The 19091-nt window shown below is 40.6% G+C and overlaps 1 protein-coding gene across 6 annotated transcripts in view; it reads left to right on the forward strand.

Annotated features, from left to right (window-relative positions):
• The window catches only part of PTPRR (protein tyrosine phosphatase receptor type R), a 259427-nt gene that overhangs the window by 238835 nt on the left and 1501 nt on the right, over positions 1-19091 (forward strand). For all 6 annotated transcript variants that reach the window (XM_073789229.1, XM_073789231.1, XM_073789230.1 and 3 more), the window contains 2 exons: positions 555-712; positions 4507-4620. In XM_073789229.1, the coding sequence (XP_073645330.1) occupies positions 555-712; positions 4507-4620 (272 nt within the window). The remainder of the gene's footprint in view (positions 1-554; positions 713-4506; positions 4621-19091) is intronic.

Below are 19091 nucleotides of genomic sequence, written 5' to 3' on the forward strand. Positions count from 1 at the left end.
TCACTCAAAGCATTTCTAATCTAGTGACCCCCCTTGTCGCTCCTTTACTACAGGAATTCCTCACTGCTGTGAAAAACTGGAATTTGGGATGAGTGTAGAATTATTAGAGAGACTGACTATAGAATTAAGCGTTCTTATACTCGTCAATATGTTTATAATAATGTCTCAGGAATGTTCAAAGAGCAGGAAACGCACTATATCCTGATTCTTTCTTGGCTATATCTTCATCTAACATCCATTATGTTTATTATAACAAATTACAAACATATATTTAGCATATGTATGTTTTCTATATTAAATATATCTTAAACATATGTACTAAATACGTATTTATCATTTAACAGAGCAAGGCTGTCAAACTTTGGCATCAGCATAGTTACAGTAAAGTTTTCTCAGGGTGAAAGAGTATTCTTCAAAAATCTCCTAGATTTTTTTTCCGCCTAGAAATCAGTTGCCAGCAAGATGGGAGTGATAGAAGGCATTCAGTATTGTGGTTTGGGTGACTTTTAGTTCCACAGGACAATGAAGCATCTGGTGGCTGTTCCTATTTTCAGCAAGGAAGTCACACACAACACGTGAAGCATTACTGGTACACCTCATGGCCCGATCACAAGACTCCAGCCAGTGCCCAGCCCCTTCTACAGCTCATGCTGGATGTGGAAGAAGACAGACTTGCCTCCGTGGGCCGAGGGCCTGTGATTGTCCACTGCAGGTAAGGGATGAGCTGTCCTTTCTGCCTAAGCAGCTGTCCTTTGTAAAGTCATAGAGCAGGTGGAAGTTGGGTTTTACTTCCTGGTTCTGACTTGGCTGATAAATTAAATATGTATTGAAAACGATTAACTTCCTCATACTTGTGGCTTGACCGAGATGATACTTAACAGAAATGAAGTGACATCATTAGCATATTTTCAGCGAACAGTCACACAGTGGAGAAAATATCACTTCTAATTAATAGCTCAGGGAACAGGAGAACTTATTCACTCAGTCCTCTACCTTGAAACGTAGATGGATTCAATTAGTCTCATCAGTCTCACGTATGCTAGGAATGACATATGGTTTTTTTAATTATCAACAGCCTTTTGTTGTTTCAAGATGGCCCCTGGACTTTACTAGGATTGTATCTTGATAACATTTATTATTATGTCAAATTTGGTGAAAACCAGTCAACTATTCTAAAAGTTACCTCATGAAAAACAGATGGAAATAAATTTATGAAATGGGAAGTGGGCAAGTGGTAATTCGCCAAAAGGAGAACAAAGTGCTGTTACCAGAACATGCGGTACTGGAGGCTGGGCCGACACAGTGACAGATGTCCGCAGTGACTCCCTTCCCTAACGTCTAGCTTAAAGGTCTTCTCCTTTAAATTATACCTCTTCCCCCTGTTTTCCCGTTAGTGTGCCCAAACTAAAGCATATATTTTAAGGTTATTTATATAACTGGCCATTTAGTCTCCATACTTTCTCCAAATAATTGGTGTTACTTTATTGACCCTCCTAAGTCTTGCAAGATAGTTTTTGATATTGTTAAGAAATAAAATATGTTATTTTAGATTATAATTTTAGCCTTCTTTTGAACCTTTGTGGTTTAATTAAGGGTAAAATTTACTATACGTCTATTTATCCAAAGTGTCATTATCTAGTTTCTAACATTAGGCCTCATCCTAAACTTAGCTTGGGGCTGAAGAAAAATACCTAACTGGCCATACTTTAGGGCTGGAAGTGTCCCCCACCCAAAATCATAAAACAGTCAGGATGTCTAAAATGAACTTACCATTTCCCCTGTGAAACCAGCTCCCCTTCTGATTGCTATTTCTAAGAATGAGACCATCTTTTTTCCAGGCACTCAACATCAAATGTTGACAGTTATCTTTGGCCCTTCTCTCAATTCCAGCCTCCATATCTAATCAGTCACCAGATTGGCTTTCCCTTCAAAGCTTCTCCAGTAATCATCACTTCCTGCCCAACCACCCAAGTTCAGGCCCTATGACCTCACCCATGTATTTTAGAAGAAGTCGGCTAATTGCACATACACACCCCACTTCCCCATGCTCCACCCCTACCACAGCCTATTCTGTGCACTCCTCTTGGATGAGGTGCCTAAAATCCTCTTTCATCACATGGAGTCTATGCTCAACACTTCTCAAAGGCTTCCCATTCCCTAGAGCAGAAGTTCTCAACCTCGGATCTGTGGATTAGCTATGAGGGCCAGTGAACTTGAAATGACTTGAACAGATTTGAATACATGAAGTTAGGTGAATTTCCTGGGAGTGAAAACTCATTGTTTTCAACAAATTCTAAAAAAAAAAAAAAGGAAGAAAAAAGACTACCATTCTTTTACCGGATGATGTCCAAACCTTTTAGCTTTCCATTTAAGATCCTTATAGGCTCCACTGTACCTTCCCAGTCTTATTTCCCACTGTTCCTCTAATGTAACTTTCTCTTTAAGCCAAACTAGCCTACTCATTGTCAACTCTATTCTGCAGCAGTTCTTTCCTTTTACCATTCTCATCCATGGAACATTCTCTCTCCTTCATGATAACCCAAATGCCTGCCATTCACAGGGTATAGTTCAAGTCCTGTCTCTTTACTGAGACAAAGTCTCCATAGACACTTCAACTAAAAGGGACTCATTCCTCATCTGAATTCCTCTGCACCCACATTCAACAGGAAGTAAATGCCATGTAGGAGAAATAGTGCTACATGAGTGCCAAGAGGGGAATTATTCATTCAAACCATGAGGATTGAAAAAGCCTCTAAAAGTTGGAATAAAGTTGAACAGGATCTTGAAAAGAGGTCCAATATTTGTGGTTTTAAAAGGTGGTAGGGAGGGCATTTCTGACTGGAGAAATATCCATTAACACAAAAAGAAAAATTAGAAAATAGGAGTTTTTTGCAATGATTCAAATGAAAACAATGACGCAAAGGGTACAAAGTTGACAGCAAAAAGCTTGAAAGTTCGTCACAGTCATATTATGTAAGGGCCTGAATACCATGGAAGGGTGCTTAGACATTGTGCTGTGACCACTAGGAGCCATCTACAGTTTTTGAGTAGCGCGTAATATGATCCGGTCCCTGTTTTAGAAAGATGAACCTAGCAGCTGTGTATATCATGAATTAGCCCAGGAAGAGTCTTGAGCCTTGGAAACCATAATGAGATCATTGCTAATCATAAAGTAAGATTTCAAAAACGTGAGCACAGTTTATAGAAAGGAAAGCATGGATCACAACAGCTCCGCAGAGGTGGAAAATATAAGAATTGGTAACAGATTGGATGTGGGAGTTGAGAGAGGGGGAGATGTTGAAAATAGCTCCAAAATTTCTAGGCTGGAAAACTTGTGGCTGCCTGGTAATGCCATTGAGGAAAAAGATAATTAATTCTGTTTTAGATACACTGAATTTAGATACATTGAAATGCAGCAAGTGTAAAAAAGCAACAGCAAGAGTGCCAGCTAGGAGGTGGAATGCCAATCTAGAGTTTAGGAGAAACTTGGGGAATTTAAGTGTAGATCTGAGAGAAATTTACATTTGTGGTTGAAATTGCTGAGAGAGAGAGAGAGCAAGAGAGAAAGCTTGTTTGTTAAGTTGATGACTTACCGTCTGAAGGAGATTCATGAGTAAACCTTCCATGACAGGTAGTATGTCTGTTTAACTGTTACCTTGATTAAAAAAAAAAAAAAAAAAAAAAAAAAACTTGGAAATATGTGCTTCTAGCCACATCCTCTCTCCTTAACTGAATTGAATCTTCAGTTATTCGCTAACATCTTCCACATCAGTATATCCAAGACCAAAGTCCCCACTCTCTCCCTCAAATCAGCCCTCATTCCAGAATTCCCCCTTCCTCTCGACAAACGCTGCCATTCTTCCAGTCCTCCAGGCGAGTCACCTTGGACTTCTTGCTTTTCTCACCATTCAGCTCCACTCCTCCACACTCACATTTATGATGTGTATAAGTCTTTCCCCTCCTTGCTACTGCCCATACCTTACCTAATTTCAGGCCTTAATTCTTCTTTGTAGAACAACTAGTACCTTTTTCACTATTCTCTCCCCCCCTACTACCTCCCTCCACCCCATTCATCCTACTGCTTAGACCTAAAGGGAAGAATTGCCGTTAAAGCATTCAGCACAGGGCTTCCCTGGTGGCGCAGTGGTTGAGAGTCCGCCTGCCGATGCGGGGGACGCGGGTTCGTGCCCCGGTCCGGGAGGATCCCGCGTGCAGCGGAGCGGCTGGGCCCGTGAGCCATGGCCGCTGAGCTTGCGCGTCCGGAGCCTGTGCTCCGCAGCGGGAGAGGCCGCAACGGTGAGGGGCCCGCGTACCGCAAAAAAAAAAAAAAAAAAAAGCACTCAGCACAGGGCCGGGTTTGTACACTCAGTACATGAGAGCTGTTGCTGCTGTAATTACTATTATTAATCGCAATTGTTTCCAATTTTAAAAGTACCTTTTTAAAAGAATATATTTTACCTTCGCTATTTTTCCTGCACCTTTTAATGCGTTACCTTTTCTTCTCAGTGCAGGGATAGGCAGGACGGGGTGTTTTATTGCTACATCCATCGGCTGTCGACAGTTGAGAGAAGAAGGAGTTGTGGACGTGCTGAGCATCGTCTGCCAGCTGCGTGTGGACAGGTGAGTGTCGGGGGCAGAGGGTGAGAGACACTTCAGAGCAGCGTCATTGTCACAATCTAATCCGATCAGCCTGACTTTGTCAACACCACAGGCTCTGAAGTCCTAACTCTCTGTAGAGGTTTGTGTAAAATGCTTAGGAATGTACATTACATTAAAAAGCCATCGAAGAAACTGTTATTTGCAACACTGACCCTCAGGAGTCCAAAGCCAAGAGCTTGTGCTTAACCCTTCCTTGTCTTTGCTGCAGGTTGTTTATGGTGGTAGCTGTTCCTTCTTAGTCTCACACCTCTGTTCCTCCATAGGGACTTTGCATTTTCATGTGACTTAAGTAAACCATTCACTTTAGGATCTTGATCCTTAAAAAGGAGGCATATGTCATAATACCAAGAATCGTCTTTTTTCCCCACTGTTCCTTTTTTAATTGCACAAAATGCAGATAACAAAATTTACCATCTTAACCATTTTTAAGAGTACAGTTCAGAGTGTTAAGTACATTCACATTGTCCTGCAACCTAATCCAGAACTCTTTTCATCTTGAAAAGCTCTGTACCCATTAAACAACAAGTACCCATTTCTTGTCAACCACTATTCACCTTCTCACTCTGTGAGTTTGGCTACTCTAGGTGCCTCATGTAAGTGGAATCATGCAGTATCTGTCCTTGTGTTACTGGCTTCTTTCACTTAGCGTAATTATCTTCAAGATTCATCCATACTGTAGCACGTGTCAGAATTTCCTTCCTTTTTAAGGCTAAATAATATTCCATTGTACGTATATACCATCTCTGGTTTATCCATTCATGTGTCAATGGACACTTGGGTTGCTGCCACCTTTTGGCTGCTGTGAATAATGCTGCTATGAACAGGGATGTACAAATAGCTATTTGAGGTTCTTTGGAGTATATACCCAGAAATGAGATGGCTGCACCATATGGTAATATTTTAAACTTTTCAAGGAATACCATATTGGTTTCCACAGCAGCTGCACCATTTACAGTGCCACCAACAGTGTACAGGGGTTCCAACCTCTGTTTGTTTAGTGTTGTTTTCTGTAGTGGCCATCCTAATGGGTGTGAGTTGGAAGAGTCATGTTTATGTATAGATGGTTTGATCACCTTTGTGATGATGTCTGTTTACGCACTGAAAACAGAACAAACAAGTTATTTCTTTTCTTCCTTGCTCCGCAACTAAGCCTGGGGAAATGAACAGTTGAGTCAGTGACCGAGAACGTGCACAGGTGGTCATTGAGAGCAGGCACAGAGAGGAAGATGCTATATGGGCACATGAGCTCTGCAGTTTGCTGTGCTATCGTGGATGAAGAGTTGTTCTGAGAGCTGAGCTATGGTTTCTCTTCTTTCATTCGCACAGCGAATATTTATGAATCATCTCCTAAACGCAAGGCATTTTTCTGGATGCTGCACGTACTTAAAAGAGATGAGTGTGGCTCTGCTCTCCTAGAGTTTAGATGCTAACAGAGAGAAGAGAAGAGATAATAGACAGCACAGAAATAAACAGGACAATTTCAGACAGAGATAAATGCTCTGAGGTAATAAAACAAGAGTCACAGGATCTGAGCCTCCTGGAATTTAGCCCTGTGACCTAGAGTTTCCTAAAAGTAAAACTACAAAAGTCACATTTTTAAGTCATGCAATAAATATTTGTTGAGCCCCTACTAGGTACTAGGTCCTAGAATTTCAATAGAGACAAAAGAATTGTTCAGAAAATTCAACGAGAAAATATATATAAAGCACTCAGAACAGAGTCTGGCACACAGGAAGCCTTTCAATAAATGTTCACTTCGTTACTATCATCTTCATTATTATTAAAATCATCAGTGAAGTTTCTCCAGTCTCTAAAAACTAAACATTCAAATCTCCTTTCCAGATGAGGTTTTCCCTCCCCATCACTATCGTTCTTTGTTTCCTTTTAAATAGTAATTTCTAAGTCTTTGTCAGTGTATCTTCCCTCTATTTTTCTCTTAACTTTGGCTTATTAGAAGCTGTTTACCTTGATGATTAAGATTATGGACTCTGGAAATCTATTACCTGGCTTTGCATCCTGGCTCCCACCATTTCCTGGTTGTGTGGCCTTGGGCAAATTATAAGACTTCTCCATGCCTTGATTTTCTCATCTGGAAAATGGAAGTAATAATAGTATCTACTTCTTATGTTGTTATAAGGATTAAGAGATAATCTGTAAAGTGGCTGGCACTTAAGCATGCAACCAAGGTTAGCCACAGTTATTATCAATAAATATAGCAAGAACCTGAACATGTATCTATAAATTGGAACTAATAATATATACGCCACAGGGTTGCAGTAACATTAAGAGGAGATTCTACCTGTGGAGTACTGAGTAGAACATTTAGTCTAGGTTTTCTACCCTCTCTCTACCCCCCTCCCCACTTCTGCCTTTCCATACCCCTCATGTAACTACTTCCAAAAATGTCTACTTTTTGTGCATAAGAAGATCAGCTTCAATTCTCTCTCCCCCTCCTCTTATAATTGCTGTCTTGGTTTCCTGAAACCCCCTTGCCTTCCATCCACTACTGCCCACCCCAACTGGAACAGGACCCATTTGCTTCACTTCAGACTCCGTGACCTACCTTCACCAAGAAGAGGGGACATATGTCAGAGAGTGAGGGACAGTACCCAGTCAGTCTGGAGTTGCTCCTGTGGTGACCTTGATCTCTTCTGCTTTGTGCTTCGTAAACAAGGCTCCTGCATGGGACCCACATATCCCCCAGGGACTCCAGTTCATGTCCATGCACCCACTTTCCTATTAGCTAGAGCCAGAGCTCCATGAATGCCAAATACATAGATCTAAACAGACTCCAAGTTGATGTCCAACACCTGTTCTGACCCTATTTGGAACAACACCCTGAAAAAAAGGGGGGGCTTGGTTTGCTCATTGTTTGGGCTCTTGTTACTCTTAGATCTTGTCTATTCACCCTCCCATCTCCCTCCTCCCCCACTGGCTTCTATAGCCTGACCTCCACCTTGGTTTCCACTTCCCGGTCACATTACTCTGTCAAGTCTACCAAATTGTTCTCTAGCTTTGAAGAGAATCACAAATACATTTTTTTTTTTTACAAATACATTTTTAAAACCATATCACAATGCCTCCTCTATCGGCTCCTTCCTTCCTAAAGCAAATGGGCAGAAATTTTTAGCCTTGGCCTTCCATCACCACCAAGGTCTCCCACAAGGCTTGTCTTTTTACTCCTGATAGGATTTTCAAAACATATTCAACTTCTCTGCTGATCTAAAGCCTATGGATTCCCTACCCCCTGGATCTGAATTACCGCCAATATGTGTCTTGATATCATTCTAACTGATTCATTCATCAAGATCCCTTCTACATAAATTCTGAGCTGCTGCTTCTGTTGTTTATGAAGCAGATCGTCTCCTTGAAACTTTCCTTGAAAAGTCTTTCCTTTACCTTCCTTCCTTCACAGGATTAACAGATTTTCTTTTTCTTGTCTCTTCCTTCTGTTGTGCACTTCCTTAGTTATTATAAAAAGCAAAACAGAAAACTCCCTCCTTTCTTTGTCTCCATCCAACTTCTTTCCATCCTTCTTGCATCTTGCTTCATTTTTTCATTCTTTTCTTGTCATACTTCACTTTCAGAATTCCAGTTTGTAGGTGACTGCTGCTGTCGACCATGGCTTTAACTCATATCGGTAAAGGGAAAAGTGGCCTCAGAAAATCCAAATGCCTGTCCTTCTGCTCTTGCAGCTTATTGTTATTCATCAGTTCTTCAAACCTTGCACCCAATTCTGGTCTCTGTGGCGGTCCTTGCCTTCAATTTTGTCTTCAAAACATTCCAAAATGCACTGTTGACAGCATGGTCACTGCACCATGGTCTTCAAAGCACATGCCTCATTTAACTCCCAAAATGAACCCAAGAGTCAGAAAAGAGATATTCCTTGGCCTCACTTTTTTAAAATAAGGAAACAAAGAATTCAAGATAGCAAGTAACTTGCCCAGTGTCACCTAGCTGAGAAAACTAGTGAAATAGACCTCTTTGGCATCTGGGACTTCTGATTTCTAACTCAAAAGGTACGACTGTTTTTGATAAAAGTAAAAAATCTTTTGGAATATGTTTATTGCAGAATTGCTAGACAAAAACTTAGCTCTTTGATCATTCTTTGCCAATAAAAAAATGCAATGACACTATAATTTTTAAAACAATGGTTAATATGAAGGAGAGCTGTTTCATGAATAGATAAAGTGATATTGTCAGCAGTTGCCTTAAAAATATAATTTGAGGAACATGGAGAATTTGCCTCATCCCAAAATATCTATCTATGGAGGGTGCCTAAAATATCTGTGTGTAGTGAATGTTTAAAAGACTACTATTAGAGAGCCAACCTTTGGTTTAAAGAGTCATTCCTTTTTCAAGTTTCTTGAACCTACAGTTGAGAGGTGAGAGTGATACCTTATGTCTTCCTGGCTATTAACACTTTAAACAGGGTGATCTATCCTTTTCCAGTTAGGGTATTTTAGCTAGAGGGTATGTTAGCTAGAGAGTGTGTAACTCCACACATCGGGAAGACGTTCAGAACTGAGGTCTTGATGAAGAGGAATTGAAGAGAGGGCTCCAGAAGAGGCCCTGTCATTGAGGAGACTGATAGACAGCTCTGGGCATTGGGGAGGTGAGGGCAGAAGAGCTGCAAGACCGCTACCTGATTTGCAGGGCCCAGTGCAAAACGAAAATGTGGAGCCCCATTTTTAAAAATGATTAACTGTTTCAGGGTGGCAACAGCAAAGCTTGAAGCCAATACGGGGTCCTTCTCAGCACAGGGAGATGGGGCTGGTGTGACTGAGCATGTCGAGTCCATGCAGTCGACCCTGTTGGGGGATGTTTTAGGATGGATGTTTGTAGATGGGTGTGAATTCTGTGTCCTGTGGAACAGTCACCCACGATCTCTGCTCAGAGCAGTCCTCCTGAATCATGCATACGGTCATTCATTCAACAAACATTTACTAAACATCTACTGCTGAACATGCATCAGGCACCTGGGTGGAGCAAGTTGGATTCCTTAACAGATTTTTCCAGACTGTTTCTCAGGGCACATTTTAACGATTAATTACACTATGAGAACCCGCTAAGTGTCAGACTCTCTTAGCCTGTACTCAGGCAAAAAAAAATAATAATAAAATAAAATTTAAAAGCTTCTCAATTAATTTTGAGAAAAAGCTATATGCTATATTTCTTAGAACCCCTCTCCACTTGGATATTCACAAAAAGTATTAAAGCATTAAAGGATCTGAAGTGTCCCCCAGCATGGAAATCTATTACACTTCCTTGAAGGACTCTTTCACATTTATTTGACCACACAAAACTTTCCTCAGACACTATCTAAAAGGAAGGGAAAGAAGTTGTAAAATAATAAATATAAGCTATTCTTTCAAGAAGTTTGGTGGCAAAGAGAAGACTAGAGATGGCATAGGAATTTGAGCCTGGGTGGAGACCATTAAAAAGGGGAAAGGAAAGGGTGGGACTAATTGGAAGCATCCAGCTGAGCATAATAAGGGCTACAAAAGACAGAGCCAATATATCAGAGGGCTAATATTTTGTACTCTGCAGGGTCCAGCTCCATAGAATTTTTCCTATCCTCCCATACCCTCCTTAGCAATGGCCTCTGCCCACCAGTGATCCAAGGCTGCACATTGCATCTTTTTTATAGTTTACCCCCCACCACTTTTATGTGCCTCCTCTGAGAAGTCCAGAGCCTGGCTCACAGCAAAGAAAAAGAAAGTGGTTTTGGTACTGGAAATGGCTTCCATGATTGATAATCAACAGTTTGAGCATTGAGTAGGATCAAAGACCTTATCAAAAAAAAAAAAAAGAGAGAGAGAGAGAGAAAGAAAGAAGGAAGAAAGAAAGAAAGAAAACATTACAATGCTCGATCATTGTTATTCAACATAACATAAACGGGCAATTTGTACTCAGATCACAAGTCTGCATTTTAGCAATAAATTCAGATGGTCTGGTTTAGAGATGAGTGTGTTATGCTGAATGGATGTTTCCAGTGTAACAACAATGACAGAACCATTTAGTGGATTCCTCACTCCCTGGCAAGACATTATTTTTATTGGCTTTCAGGCAACTTCTATTAATAGATACTACAGTTCTCACTGCAGATTCATGAGTCTGTGATTCTCCTATTAATAATACTTTTGAGCATATTTTGAACTAAAATGGGATTTATTTTTTCCAAATAGGAGTTCAGATTCAGTGCAGGGCACCCACAGGTGTTTTATTTAGCAGTGTGTTCATGGATCATTCCTTCATTGCCATGATATTCATTTTTAATTAAAAGACGAAGGTAGTAGCAGGCAATTGGGACAGAGCACTAGCTGGTGGGAGTGGGGAGCAGGCAGCCACTAGAGAAAGAGGTGCCAGAGATTCCTGGACCAGATGTCGAGGATGTTGGTGCTAATCCTGGCTCTGACCCTAATTTCCAGTGTGACCACTTGTCACTCTAAGCCTCTGTGTCTACATATGGAGAAAGAGAAGTGTGCATATCAGAAGCCTCCAACCTCATCTGGTCTGAGGACCCCTTTACAAGAGTAAAATATTTCGTGGACCCCAGCCTGATGGTTATACTTTGAATCCCATAATGCTTATAAATGAATCCTGTTTTATTATTTAGCCCTTCCATGGCTTGCTTAAATCTTCTCATCTTAAATATCACTAAATTATTGTGACGATACCACCTAATTAAGAATTCCAGTTGCTATTAAAGCTAAACCAACACTTTCATCATATTTAGAGCCTGCTACAAGAGATTCATTTAGGCTTGTGTATACTGTTTTCATGGTGTGAGATAGTGATGAAGGTCATTTACACATTGAGTCTGAGAGATGCACTTGTCCCTTTAAAAGTAATAATAATAATGCATAATAATAAAATGGCCCAGGATACTCAGAGACTGCCTCACATGCATATGGAGAATGACTAAGGAGCAAGGTGGGGACACCAGAAGACGTCTAGGCAGGGAGGCAAAGAACGTGTTCCATTGTAGGTTGACCTCAGGCAATCTTTTCCTCACTGTATTTCTTTTCATCCCACTCGACACCTCTGAACTCTGGAAGAACTTGAAAACAGAATTTGGGAAGTGAAACACATAAAATAATTTGTGATCCCAAAGCCTTTTTTTTTCTCCTCTTTCCCTCTTTTTTTTCCTTCCCCAGAAACAGGAAACAATCTGTCTAATCCACCCTTTTGAGAGTCAGTAGTGAAATCTGCAGTTGTCTTTGTACATCCTTACCTTGGAGGCCTTAAATTGGAATGACATCCAAAGACCTTACTTGTGGCTTCCCAGACAGGATAGAAAAAATGCTTCCAGTGTGCGTCATATCATTGTTTAAATGTTTTGATTAATCACTTTAGTTTGACGATTTTTTTTTTAACTATAACAACCTAAGAAGAGGAATACATATGCCACCAGTTTCCTAATATGTGTCCATATTAGCAAAACTAGGTTAAAATAATTCCAAAGCTAACATTTTCACCTCTTGGTATAATTTTTACCAACCTTTGTCTTACATTTAGCCATATCCTTCTGCAATCCCAACTAATCCCAGAGATCCCCTTAATTAGTGAATTTCAACGATCTCATTTGAAGATCAGGGATTGAACATTTTGGTCTACTTATTTTCAGAACACTTGAAGGTAAAGCTTAGAAATTGGTTTGGATTTACTTGACATCACAGTTCTTGAGACCACAACAAGACGTCCTCTCGTAAAACAGATAATGCCAACCGAATCTTCCAAGTGGTTGTCAGGACGACCTTTTCCTTCTTCTCAGCTAGGAGTCAATTGAGTGTTAACCTGGGTGTTCAGAAGAAGATTGGCTAGTTTTCAGGAAAAAAAAAAAAATGGAACTCAAGGTATGCTAGTACATTGAATTATCATTTGACTTGTGTTGGCTTTTATGCCCTACAAATACTTTGTAGAAAAAAGTATCTATATTCAAAACACCTGGTCAGAAACAATCAAAATGTTTAAGTTCTTCGTCCTTGAAATGACATGGTATATAGACACAGGGAAGATGTCTGTCTGAGACACCCCAAGTTCAGCCCCAGACGTTAGCCTTGTTTGACTCATGCCCAAGCTATCAGACCCATGAGGCACATTAACATCCACAACTTTTGTTCTAAATTTACTGTACCAAACTTTACCAAAAGAATTCCAGATTCAAAAATAATAAAAAGCCAAGGAGCGTAAGTTCCATTGTTAGCCCAGAAGTGAGTCACCGCTGCAGCATTTCTTCTGTCTACTGATTAGACCGGATACGCTCTGGGCGGTGCAGCAGGAAAGGCTTGTTGCTCTTTGTACGTGTGAGTTAATAGTCACAAAAGGTCACAATTTTAACATGTTAAAAACCAAATCTCTCTCCTGGGCATCTGGAGGGGGTTTTTTCAACACACCCTCCCAGTAGCGAAGGTGAAAAAATATATAGTTTTTTCTCTTGTAACCTGAGTTTACCCTCAGCTGACAAAGCTATGTGCTTTTCTGCAGAGCGTCCGAGAAGACACTGACTTTTTTGTTCGACGGGGCTAAGGTGACATGTGCTATCTGGCATTTCTGGAAGGGCAGTATATCTGAATCCTCTCTGGCCTGGCCATACACACTGTTCATATTCTGTGGCCACAAAGAAATCAGAGCCTTGCACCCAACACCATTTCTGCAGTAAAAGAAGTGACTTTCTTCCAAAGCATGAAATGGGGCAGAATTAGGGTGAACAAATAATATGTCATCCAAACCCAGGCACTTCTGAGAGTGAAATGGGGCTTTATTAATAATTACACCATTGGGCTTTCCTGGTGGCGCAGTGGTTGAGAGTCCACCTGCCGATGCAGGGGACACGGGTTCGTGCCCTGGTGCGGGAAGATCCCACATGCCGCGGAGCGGCTGGGCCCGTGAGCCATGGCCCCTGAACCTGCGTGTCCGGAGCCTGTGCTCTGCAACAAGAGAGGCCACAACAGTGAGAGGCCCGTGTACCGCAAAAAAAAAAAAAAAAAAAAAAAAAAAATTACAACATTTACAGGAGTAAATCAGGACTATCCCAAGCAGACCAGATGCATGATCACCCTAAGGGCTTATGTTAACTAAGCATTTACCAACAGAATAAGAAATAGAACACGTGGCATTTATTTAGTACTCTAAATGCCACTGTGCTAAGCATTTTATGGATTATCTCATTTAAACCTTGCAAAAAGTGAAACTTTATTAGATAAACACCGTTTGCCAGGCCAGTGGTTTTTAAACTTTTTTTTAGTGAACAACAGGAAACAAAACATTGGGAAGACAAAATCTTCTACAAAACACCAATATGGAAAACCATTAACAATAATTAATAAAAGAAAGAAGGAAAGGAAGGAAGGAAGGAAGGAAGGAAGAAAAGAAAAAGAAAGAAAGAAAGAAAGAAAGAAAGAAAGAAAGAAAGAAAGAAAGAAAGAAAGAAAAAGAGAAAGAAAGAAAGAAAGAAAAGAAAAGAAAAGAAAAGAAGGAAGGAAGAAAGGAAGAAAGAAAGAAAGAGAGAAAGAAAAAGAAAAACTGTAAAAAGGAGAACTGCTGCCCTGGTCAAAACTGTGATTAGAAGCCAGTCCTAAAGGCCCACCCTCCTTCTCCACTACAGGCACCACTGTAGAACCCTGGGCTCCTGGGAATTCTGTGAATAGCCTTTGGCTAGACATTGATAGGCTCTGACTCATTTAATCCTCACAATCTTGATGAGGTTTGTCATTGATGTCATTTTATAGGTCAGGAAAACCCAGCTGGGAGGAACAAATGATTTGTTCAAAATCCTATAGCTGATAGGTTCAAAAGCAAGGATTCAAACTTGACTCTGTCAGACTCCAAGTCCACTTCTTGCCACTAGGTCATCTACCTCCACTGTAGGTGACTTCTAGGCTGGTTAATATTTAGAAACATATTGGGATCTTTCCATCTTGGCTTGCCCAACCTGAGCAATATGGCAGAGCTGTCCTCTGCTAGGTGTGCTCTTAGTTCTACAAGGTCCTCAGAGGACTCATCCCAGAGCCTTCCAACTAGTCCTGTTTGACCAGATAGCACCAAAGAGTAATAGTAATAAAAACAGTTAGCACTATGGTACCTGCACGTGCTTAGCTATGTGCTAATAAACAGTTTAAATGGACTGTTCCATTTATAGTTCACAACAGTGCTATGAGGCAGGTACTCTTTGAATACCTCATCATGTTGCAGATGAGAGAACAGCACTGCAAAGATTATGTAATAAGGGTAAAGCAGCTAGTAAGTGGTAGTGACAGGATTTGTCTTGACAACAGTGTATGGTGCCTTTTAACCTCTTAACACACTTTGGTCCCTACTGGTAATGAACGTGATGCTTTGGCATTCTAAGTGCCTTTTCAAACTCACAGTGACTCTCACAGCTAACTGGGTTGCCTTGCCCTGCTTTTATATGACCTCACCCTTTTTTGATAATCTGATTGCTGTTTGGCAGTAGATATTGTAGCTTAATGCATTATACCCCCTGGGAAAAGACTTGTGCCCAAAGAGGATTCTCCAATGAGAAGACAATGCTTTAATATAATGTACTAGGTAATGGTGGTGATGTCAGCGACTGATGACAACTTTTCTCCACTGAAGCAGCATCTTGATCACCATGGAAATCTTTTAAAATCTTAACTTTGGTCAAGTTTAAACTATGATCTGTTGGAGGTCAAAGACTATTTAGTGCCTGCTCTTTAAAAGGGAGTTGGATAATGCCTTTTAAAGTAATAAAAAGAGCATCCCTGCTTCTTACCTTCGAAGACCAGCTTGCTTAGGAACTTATAGATCCAGGCCTCAGCAAGTCCATGGAGCCCTGTCTGACCTGAAAGGTACCTGCAGTCCAAGTCAGAGGTCTCCTGGAGGCTGAATCAGTACAGGGCTCTCTTGAGGGTTCATGATTAATCTCACGTTGTTTATTTATTCCATAAATGTATTTTGTATATAGGCACTATATTAGCTTCTTGAGTATTTTTCACTCTGGCCAGCCTAAAGAAGACTGTATTTGTCCCATAACAGAATAAAATCTGCAGGGTAATCCTAGAATTCAAGTTCTTACAAAGATCAACAGAGAATTCTACATACCAATATATTCAATTGGAAATTTAATATTTTAAAAGATGAGTGTAATGAGTTCCTGATTTTGAGTCAGCCTCCAGTTAATGCATTCTGGGATGTCCCTTGCCTTCTTTTAGTCTGGAGTTTATATGTTTTCGTATAACGTGAGACAGCATGGCCTGGGTAACTTACTTGACAGGTGTTTACTTAGGACTAGTAAGTGCTTTTCACTTTTGCAAATATGCAAAGACTATAACATCATGCCTGCTCTTAAAGGATCTAAAACCTAGTTAGACATAATTTTGGAATGGGATTAGACAGTACATCACACGATATCAAATTACTTATAATAAAGACCCTATCTTAGCCCTGTCTTTCTCTACTACCTTATAAATGACCGATAAAAAAACATAGGGCATGCTTGTTAACTATCTGGGAGACACCAATCTGGGGGTGAGAAATAGAGGCTAATACACTGAATGGTAGAAATAGTGATATCAGTAAATAAGAACTTTGTGCTGAAACCAACAAGTTGAAGTTAATAGGAATAAACAAAAAGTTCTGCATTTAGTTTGAAAAAACTCAGTAGCATAAGTACAGGATGGAAGAGAGCTGTAATTTTCACATTCAAAAAAATCCTGTGGACTTTTTCATTAACCCAAAGCTTCACTTACTATCCTAAAATGCTTGCAAAGCACCAGGCACTAGATAGGCACTGTGGGATCTTTCCACCCAGGGCACCTGTAGATGCAAACTCATTGGTCTATAACGTGGAGTTCAAGGGGGAAAATATTCCCACTGACTGGATCTCATTGGGAGTAGACACAACACTCTAAGAAGGTCATATTTGATAAAAACAGCCTGTAGAAAGGGGAGACTAGATTGGTGAGTGACAGGGAAACCAGCCTGCATAGAAATATTGAGTGACCACAGGATGTTTAGTCTAGAGAAGAAAAGATTACGGGACTTTGATGGTTGTTTTCCAGCATTTAGAGACTATTGTGTGACTATAAGAGGAACCTTAAGGTTTTTGGGGGTTATTTCAGTTGGACCAATGGGGCGGGTGAAAGTTAGAGAGGGGCAGATTCGTTCTGATGTCTTCAGAAGTTTCCCTGCCAACCTTGGCAAAGCCTGAGCACTCCAGCAGAAACTAGCTGACCATCTACCATGTAGACTGCTCCCTTTTGGAAAGACAACATTTTGTTGGCAGTTGGAATACATGATCTCAGAGGATCCCTCTGATGTCAATGCTCTCCCTTTTATTTTTCAAAACAAGTGGGAAGTAACTTAACTTTTCCTATACCTTCCTTAAGCCTTGAGACCCACAAGAATTTTGCTAGCCTACAACTAATGAGTTCATTTCCCCGTCTTCTCCAACTTCGCTGGCAGAAACAACATTGACTTAGTTAACAGAATGTCATAGTAAGTATCCTCCAAGCATTAAAATACACTGCTAACCTATCTGGGGTAAAATGGTAATTAAAACCTAGACTGTGCCTTCATTCATTCACCCGTTGGACATGTAAATACCAGTGTTCACCAGAACATACAATCAGGGGAAAATCTTGCCTCAGTGTGAAGTAAATGGTGGGAAGAAGTTCACAGACCAGAGTCCGTGAGACGGAGCACATATAAGGCTCCACATACCATCTGCAGCTCAAGGAGGGGGACTAATGAGCTGTGAGGATGCCAGAGGAAGGGAGGCACCTCTCAGCTCCCTGGAGCCGCCTCAATATTTACCGTGGCTGGATCTCCCAAGCTTCACAGTCAAAGCCAGCATATTCCGGACACCTGCTGTTTTTAGGTGTGCCCAGATGTCATCAGCTAAGAAGAGGAAAAGTCACCACATCCTCAGTTGGCCATTCCTGTTGTCAACTTAGGATCAAGGAACACTTTGGCCAGAAAGTTGCCTTCAGTACAACAAAATGTGCAGTTCTAGGGAAGAGGACCGATGAAATATTTCTGCCAATAAGTTGCAGTCACCAAAAAACGTATATTTACCTTTTTATTTCTTGCCAAATACATCATTTGGGCATTATGTCGACCAATTTAGTGTCGTCTTGAAGGGTGAAGTGTTACTAACTTAATATCACTGCTTAGTTTAAAAGGGTGAAATCTTACTGCTTTAGTATCTTGTGAGCTTGTGTTTATAGAGGTGGGCAAGTAAACATAGGTACAAGCCCAGTTTTAGTTATTACCATTAACTAGAAATCACACTACAGTGAGGCAGTATATTTCGTTTTTTAAGTTGAAGAGCTCAAAGGCCTCAAAATAATTATTTCGAATGGTAACAACAGCCACTAGGAAGAACTAGCTAAAACATAAGTTTAAAATTGGTTGTAGCATTGGTTGTAGAGTTATGAAGATGATAAGACTTCAAATAGTTACTAATAGGGATGTAGTTATTCAGTGAGCAGAAAAAATATAACGTTTACACAGCTATCAGTAGCTTTGCCACGTAAAAGAACCGTTATCAAAAAAACAAAATGCCATATAGCTATTTTATGTATAAAAGTATAACGAGAAGCATCATTACTTCTCATGAAGTCAGATACCTTCTACTAAGCTGAAACATAAGGTATTGGGCTTCCCTGGTGGCGCAGTGGTTTAGAGTCCGCCTGCCGATGCAGGGGACACGGGTTCGTGCCCCGGTCCGGGAAGATCCCACGTGCCGTGGAGCGGCTGGGCCCGTGATCCCTGGCCACTGAGCCTGCGCGTCTGGAGCCTGTGCCCTGCAACGGGAGAGGCCACAACAGTGAGAGACCCACGTACCGCAAAAAAAAAAAAAAAAAAACCATCAGGTATCTAGGGATGATAATGAAAATGACAAAGCGAATAAAGCAAGAACCAATTCTCTTTCCAACTCATATAAGGACCTACCTGCTATTGTGGGTTTTTTTCATTAATTTTTATTGGGATATAGTTGTTTTACAATGTTGTGTTAGTTTCTACTGTACAGCAAAGTGAATCAGCTATACGTATACATACATCCCCTCGTTTTTTGATTTCCTTCCCATTTAGGTCACCACAGTGCATTAAGTAGAGTTCCCCGTGCTATACAGTATGTTCTCATTGGTTGTCTATTTTATACATAGTATCTGCTATTGTGTTTAGATACTCGGCACACCACCCCCAAAGGTTGCTTCCACATAACATACTCAAATAAACCATTCCAAGGTAGTTTTTTTACTCCGTAGAAAGAGCAACATTTCACAGTTGAGTTGTGTTTAGTAAACCTACATCAATCAATTTTAATCCAAGTGCATAAATCTGTATAAAATGAATGATAAGGCACCCGAGAAGTAATACTAACACTCCAGATACATGAATTTATTTAACCCTCAAAACAATCCCATGAAACAGGTGCTGTT

This window comes from Tursiops truncatus, chromosome 11 (genome assembly GCF_011762595.2).
Source record: "Tursiops truncatus isolate mTurTru1 chromosome 11, mTurTru1.mat.Y, whole genome shotgun sequence".
Taxonomy (NCBI): domain Eukaryota; kingdom Metazoa; phylum Chordata; class Mammalia; order Artiodactyla; family Delphinidae; genus Tursiops; species Tursiops truncatus.